Source organism: Tamandua tetradactyla, chromosome 16 (assembly GCF_023851605.1).
Source record: "Tamandua tetradactyla isolate mTamTet1 chromosome 16, mTamTet1.pri, whole genome shotgun sequence".
Taxonomy (NCBI): Eukaryota; Metazoa; Chordata; class Mammalia; order Pilosa; family Myrmecophagidae; genus Tamandua; species Tamandua tetradactyla.
In genome coordinates, this window is record NC_135342.1 from 14754120 (window position 1) to 14761574 (window position 7455).

At 49.4% G+C, this 7455-nt stretch overlaps 1 protein-coding gene across 2 annotated transcripts; it reads left to right on the forward strand.

The window, feature by feature from the left end:
* Positions 1-2711: 2711 nt before the first annotated feature.
* Positions 2712-6983, forward strand: PNMA8A (PNMA family member 8A). 2 transcript variants are annotated; one of them, XM_077131362.1, is made up of 3 exons: positions 2712-2838; positions 3365-4751; positions 5243-6983. In XM_077131362.1, the coding sequence occupies exons 2-3, from the start codon at positions 3443-3445 to the stop codon at positions 5257-5259; spliced, it is 1326 nt and encodes a 441-aa protein (XP_076987477.1). In that variant the 5' UTR covers positions 2712-2838; positions 3365-3442; the 3' UTR covers positions 5260-6983. The 2 variants fall into 2 exon arrangements, with proteins under 2 accessions (XP_076987477.1, XP_076987478.1); XM_077131363.1 differs by lacking the exon at positions 2712-2838 and adding an exon at positions 3086-3244.
* The last annotated feature ends 472 nt before the right edge of the window (positions 6984-7455 follow it).

A 7455-nucleotide genomic window follows, 5' to 3' on the forward strand; every position in this document is an offset into this window, starting at 1 on the left:
ACACTCATGTGCACCTGGTTTCTTCCACTTGACATTAGGTCTGCAAGACAGAGCGATCTGTCTCCTCTTCATTTCACTGGCTTGAAGATCTGGTTGACGGAGCTGATGCTATTCCATGGAAACCATCCCACAAAGTGAAGCTTTATGCACGGCTTGGAAAAGCCACTTTTGGGAGGAGCACAGTTTAGACTGTAGCTCAGCTGGGACCTTGGCTGCTCAGGGGTCCAAGAAGGAGATGCTCCCGATGAGCAAGGCAGAAACTGCAAGGTCTCCCCACCCCGCCCACCACCACCACCACCACCAATTTTTTTGTTCTACATATAAATGCAATTTTATTGAGATATACTCATATGATCCATTCAAAATACACAATCAGTGGCTCACAGAGTCATCACATAGTCATGCAGACATCACCACGATCAATTTTAGAATATTTTCATTACTCCAGGCAAAGAAAACGAGATAACCCAAAACCTCCCATATCCTTTGTGCTGGTTTGAAAGGACGTATGTACCCTAGAAAAGCCATGTTTTAATCAAAATCCCATTTCATAAAGATAGAATAATCCCTATTCAATACTGTATATTTGAAACTGTAATCAGATCATCTCCCTGGAGATGTGATTTAATCAAGAGTGGCTGTTAAGCTGGATTAGGTGAGGACATGTCTCCACCCATTTGGGTGGGTCTGGATTGGGTTACCGGAGTCCTGTGAAAGAGGAAACATTTTGGAGAATGGGAGATTCAGAGACAGCAGAGAAGAATGACATAGCCAGGAGAAGCAGAGAGCCCACAAGCCAGCGACCTTTGGAGATGAAGAAGGAAAACACCTCCTGGGGAACTTCATGAAATTGGAAGTCAGGAGAGAAAGCTAGCAGATGACGCCGAGTTCACCATGTGCCCTTCCAGATGAGGGAGGAACCCTGACTGTGTTCACCATGTGCCTTCTCACTTGAGAGAGAAACCTTGAACTTTGTCAGCCTTCTTAAACCAAAACATCTTTTCCTGGATGCCTTTTGTTAGGTCGGGAGAACAGGGAAGGGCACTGTAACTGGAGCTGCGCACGCTGTGTCGCCCCTCCCAACATGACTTCTGGAACCGCCCCTTCCGGACACCTGACTTCCGGAGAACCGCCCCTTCCAGACGTCACCTGACCCGATTGCTCAAAAACTGCCCACGCCATCACGCAGGCGCGGACTCGCCTCTCTCCACCTTGGATCCCTTGAGCTCTGCCCCTGAGCACAGAAATAAACTCACCCACTTTAAATTTTCCGGTCTACCTTCCTTCTTTCTCATCCTTTCCCCTCCTAAACCTTTCACCTTTGATTGGACATTTCTATAGACTTGCTTTAATTGGGACATTTTCTCTGCCTTAGAACTATAGCAAATTAAATACCCTTTTTTAAAAGCCATTCCGTTTCTGATATGTTGCATTCTGGCAGCTAACAAACTAGAACACCCTTTAATTCCCGCCCTCCCACGATGATTGATCCCTAGCATTGGTGTGGTACATTTGTTACTGTCGATAAAAGAATATTAAGATACAACTGTTAACTCCAGTTCATAGTTTGCAATAGGTGCATTTTTTCCTCCATATACTCCTCTATTCTTAACTCCTTGTAATAGTTTCATACATTCGTCCTAGTTCATGGAAGAAATTTTTAGTATTTATACTGCTACTCTCAGTCATCGCCCACCACAAGATTGACTGAGTTATGCAGTCCCTTGTTTTAACCTGTGGCTTCCTTTCTGGTGACATATAGGACTCAAAACTTCCCCTTTCCACCACATTCACCCGCAATCCAGAACTTCTAATTATACTCACAATGATAGCTGCATGGACTTTTAGGACCCAAACTGACAGGTCACATAGGTTCCCTTCCACCCTACCGTTTATTGGTTAGACAACTTGTAAGCCTGATCAAATTCAAGGGCAGGGGACAAAGACACACACCTGCAAACAGGAGACATGTCAGAGAATTTACGGTCACACTTTAAAACCTACAACGATATACACTTTTTCTTGAACTGATTTACAACTGCCACATTCAAAGCACATAAAAAGTTTTTCAAAATTCTGGTTAAAACTAGGATGCCTATATTTACTGGAATGTGAATATATTCAGATGTTAATTCCAATGGCACATCTTCTCTTGCATGAAATATGATGAGAACTTACGCAGCCACACAAACAGCCACGGCTCCTAAGCGCACGCATGTCAGAGGTGACAGTGAAAGAGGCTTTCAGCTTTTTCGTCTTGGAAAGACCAAGTCCAAAAGTGAATCCAAATAACAGATTTTCGTTGCACTTCAGCACATCTCCCATATGTGATCTCACTGAATTTTCAAAACTATTACTCTTGTCGAGGAGGAGGAGCTCAGAGAGGTCAAATTACTCATCTAAAACGGCACAACGAGGAATAGAAGGGGGGCGTGGCTGGATGTATCACGGGTGCCCGGCAGGAAACCGACGGCAACTTACAAGGAGTCATAAAAGAGTGCGCAACTATTAATAAAGGTGTTGCCTCTAGGCAGTAATGTCATGAAACCAACAAGGAAAGGCGAAGCTCTATCCCCATTACTGAAGGGAGGGGGAGAGGGAGCAAACAAGTTCCAGAAGCTTCTAGAAACTTCTGGAATTTTCTGGAAGCCAGGCTCCGTGGGGCTACGCCCCCGTAAGACAGGGGGTGTGGCTTTTATTAGAGTCTAACCAGAGGAATTGCTACACACCCTCTCTCTCTCTCTTCTTTTACCCTCCATCTCTGGCGTCTGCCAGGAGCCCCTCTGCCTAAACCCGAAAGGAAGGTGGACGACAGGGAGCCAGTCGCTGCAATCAGAGGTCGGTCCCTTTCCCCTCCTCCTCGGGGCCCAGGGCAGGGGAGGAGAGAAGGTGGAGAGCTGGCCTGGAGGGGCAATCTCAGAACATCCAACCCCCTAGCTAGGTGCAGAGACCAGCCGGTCGCGTGGTCCGGCCGGTTGCCATAGAGACCGGCGCGGGGGCGCGGGAGCCAGTGCGCAAGCGCGCGCTGCGACGCCGGCCTGGGCTCCGCCGGGCTGTGGGGACCGAGGCGGACGCCGCGTGGCGGGGCCGGGGCGGAGTGGGGGACGTCGGCCTCCCTCGGCCACCCCCGCGCGGCGCAAGCAGTGCCGGGGCCCCCGGGGGCCGGCAAATCCCCGCCGGGTCTGCGGAGGTCTAGGCCCAGGGGAAGGGCCGCGAGCGTTTCCCCGCAGACTCCCTGACGCGTGTAAGCCCCCTGCGGGGTTCCGGGCGGGTGTGGGGAGGGGGCGCTCGGGAGAGGCCTCCCGCAGAGGGGGCGGGGCCGAGGTCGCGGAAATTTGACCCCAGTCTCGTGTGATTTTAACAGGATTACCGTTGGGGGGCTGCTGCAGTCCGCAGTCTCGTTAGTACGCGCCGGGAATAGAGCCGCCTGGTGTCCGCAGCCATGGCGATGAACCTTCTGGAAGATTGGTGCCGGGGGATGGATGTGGATATCCACAGGTCGCTGTTGGTCACGGGCATTCCAGAGGACTGTGGCCAAGCAGAAATCGAGGAGACCTTGCACGGGTTCTTCTCCCCGCTGGGCCCGTATCAGGTGCTCAACAAGATTTTTGTGAGGGAAGAGAATGCCAAAGCTGCCCTCGTGGAGGTTGGCGAGGGCGTGAATCTGAGCGCCATCCCCCGGGAATTTCCAGGAAGGGGAGGTGTCTGGAGGGTGGTCTGTAGAGACCCCACCCAGGACGCCGAGTTTCTGAAAAACCTGAATGAATTCCTGGAAGGTGAGGGGCGCACCGTGGAGGATGTGGTCCGCCTGCTGCAGCTCAACCAGTCCCCGCGGCCCCAGAACCAGAATCGGTCCTCAGACAACTGGGCAGAAGCTTTGGGTGTGCTCCTGGGGACCGTCGTGCAGGTCATCGTCCATATGGATGCCGAGATACGCCAGCGGGAGGAAGCAAGGGCTTTGGAGGCCGCGGAGGCCGAGGAGGCGGCGGCGGCGGCGGCTGCCGCTGCCGCGTTAGCAGCAGGAAGGAAGCCCAAGAAGATCAAGAAGGAGCCTGGACAGGCCGCGGAGGTGAGCTCTGCCTTGAAGACGGAGAGCCCCAACCGCTGGAGTGACATGGAAGATGGAGACCCTCCCAAGCCGTTGGTTCGCAAGGCCAGGGCTAAGACTCCCTCCAGAAGGAAGAGGCAGAACAAAGCACCCAAGCAGGAGCCGGTGTCCTGGAAAAGAACCAAAGGCAACGTCTCCAGCAGCGCCACCTACTTAGAGGGTCCCGAGGCCGATGATGCTGAAAGCATGGAGATCCCAGAATATACCAGGAGCAACAAAAAGGCCCGTGTGAAGCAGGAGGAGCCAGCCTCGAAGAAGCCAGCGGCAAAATGTGCTCGGAAGCTCCGCCGGGACCCATCTCAGGGTGCCCTATCGGAAGCCGAGGGCCCTGGAGGAGCCTCTGAGTGCGGCCAAGATGGCGGTCAGGAAGGCCCACCAAAGAAGAAGACCATGGGCTGGGCCTCGCCCAAGAGCCTCGCCCCCCTGAGGAAGCGGAAGAAGGTGAGCTTGGGTCCTGTCTCCTATGTCCTTGTCAATTCAGAAGACCCGAAGAAGAAGCCGGCAGTTCCAAAGAAAGGCCCAGGCTCGAGGAAGACCGCATCCTTTCAGAAGGCCCCAAGAGGCCCCAAACCCACTGAGTCGCCAGCTTCAATGTCGCAGGGCCCGAAGGCCAAGCCAGAAGACTCTCCTCGTGCCTCCAATGGTGAGAGTAACTGGAAGTAATTTGGAAAGTGTTTGCCAGTGGGTGATGTGGGAGGGTCAGGAGCGGCAGGTGGGGAAGGGTGAGGGTGTCAAAGGGTTGGTGAAGAGAACCCCAGTGCATTGGAGGGTTTAGAAGGTGAGAGTCCTGCCCTCCTAGGAGCTCCTAAAGCCAATATTGGGCTCCCTTGGGTGGGGTAGGGGAGGTAGACGCAGGAAAGCAAACCCATCGGCCCATCTTACTGCTGTGCTACTCTCCAGTCATTTTGCTGCTCCATCTGACCCAACCCCCTTGATAAGGATTTAATGGTTTTACAGTATACACGGGATTCTATTGTTTGTTGGGGGATGTGGCATTTAGGTGTGCCTGGGGAGTGTTTTTTCCTGGTTGATAAGGTTAGAAATGGTCAAGGACCCAGAAGATCTTAGCTAGTGAAAATATTTCCATGTGGGACCTCTCCCTGCTTCTCTTTGAGTTGTTCATTTTATTCACAGAATCCAGAAAGCTGTGATTTTGAGGACCACGCATGTCAAAAGAGTTGAAAGAAGACCAAGGAAGAAGTTAAGTTGGGAACAAAGTTGTTTTCTTGTCGTTGAATGGACGAGATTTTGAGTTTCTTAGACACCCAGTTGTAGAAGTTTGACTCTGCGAGGTGAATGATGTTGAAGAAGGGGTTGGCGAGGTGGAAGGAGTTGCAGGGAGGAAGGCCTATCTCTGGGCCTTTTTCTCTGCCAGGCCTGCTTCCTTACCCCCACCCCCGGCACCAGCCGAGTGAGCAAATTCTAGAACATTCACCTTTACTCAAGGGCAGGGTCACTGTTATGCTTACCCATGTCTGATGTTTTCCCCCTTTCCCTCTTTCCCTCTTTCCTTTTTTGGATGGTCAGCAGACCTAAGCAGGGATTGATATTTTGAAAAGTGGGGTGACTGTTTTCTAATTTCCCCCTTCTCAGTTCTACTACCGTTGTGGTAAGTTAAGCCAGGATGTTATACACAGACCTGGTTTCCTTAGCCTCCATCCTCCAGTTATCTAATCAGAGAGTGGTAAAGTGTCAAAGTTTAGTTTTGGGGCAAAAGAGTGGTTGGTTAGGCTTTGAAGTATTGGGTTTTAGATCCATTAATAAAAAATGGTACTTTGATTCCCATTTGAGGGTATATCTCTCAGGAAGCCTATAGGGAAGGGAAATGATTGGTAGGAAGGACTCTGATTTTATCCAGTACCATCAAACACTCATCATCTTTGAGGTGGAAGCCCACTTCTCACACTGGAAAAAGTCCATAGAGAAAAAAAGTTCCTTAAAAAGAACTATCGATTTTTGTCCTTTGAATAGACACACCAGATTGGACCAGAACACCATGGTGTGTGTGTGTGTGTGTGTGTGTGTGTGTGTGTGTGTGTGTAAGGGCAGGCAGGTTACCCAAGATCAGTGGTTTTTAAACTGTATCCCAGGGAACCCCAAGGCTTCCACAAAGATTTAATCAGAATCATTTTTTTCAAAACTGTGAAAGACAAACACTGTTGTATGTCATAAACCAAATTGTGCACATCAGTGGCTATCAAAATACTACTTTGTGTTCATAAGCTTAATTTGGTTTTGTAAGGTCTCGATTTAATTGTCTCTGCCACCTCTTTGCATATAATTGCATTTCTTGTAAATGTTTATGATGAGCAAAGTTAGAAGTGGAAGAAATTCAGTCCTGTGCATGTTCTGTAACGTAACACTGTGAAAGCAAGTTTACCTTTGTGATTCATATACTCTTGTTAAGCTGCCGTTTTCAGTCATGTAATAGCAAAATAGCAAGTAAGCATATTAACACAGCACATAGTAATATTCTAGCATAATGAGTTTTGGCCCTTGCAAGTTTGGGGCGTCTCCTTTCAGACCTCAGTTTCTGTGACCTGAAGTGTGAATCGTTGTTAATGTTGTTAAGTGATTTAACTTTGAAACAAATTTCATGTGACTCCTTTCAAAATCCTGGATGACTTTAGCTGAAGATGGAAAAAGAAAGAAATTGGTTTCCGTTCGCAGCTACTCATCAGCATGTACCGAGTTTCTCCTTGGGCCCGTGCAGAACGAAACAGGAGTACATTGGACCCTCCAAGGTGACAGAAGCCTACAGTTGTCCAGCTCCTTATTTCAACTTGGGGCCACTAGAGCCTCATTGTGTTAATGGTTTGACATTTTGATCAGTAAGTGTAAAGGAGTTGTATAAAATAAAGTTTAGCAAGTTAAATATTTGTTTCGTCTCTTTTCTAGGTTGGGATTCATGGGCACTATTTAAAACAGTGTCCTTGACACCCAGCCGGACCTCGGTGGTGTCCCACCAGGGGACCAGCTGGGAGGGCTGCCAGTTTTCCTTGAAAGCAGCTGCCATTGCCATGTCTCTCCTTTTGCTTCCACCCCTTTGCAGAGGTTTCTACAATGGGGATTGTAAATTATCTGAAAGTGTTAGTTTATTTTTTAAAACAATGAAATAGAAGGTAAAAACCAAGCCCTCCCTTCCCCCAGATAAAAGCTGAAGTCTTTCAGCTAAAACTTTAGTTTTCTTCTGCCCAAGCCCCTCCCTAGCTAGGGATTCCTAAACCACAGTGGCTATTTGCATGGAAATCACTTGGAATCTGTTAAAAATGCTGTTTTCTGGCCCTACCTACTGAGTCAGGAGTGCTAGGGCCTGTGCCTGGGAATCTGCATCTTAAAACAATTTC

Bases quoted from the DNA above. Each gene is read 5' to 3' on its own strand.
- PNMA8A (XM_077131362.1), top strand. From the start codon at position 3,443: ATGGCGATGAACCTTCTGGAAGATTGGTGCCGGGGGATGGATGTGGAT.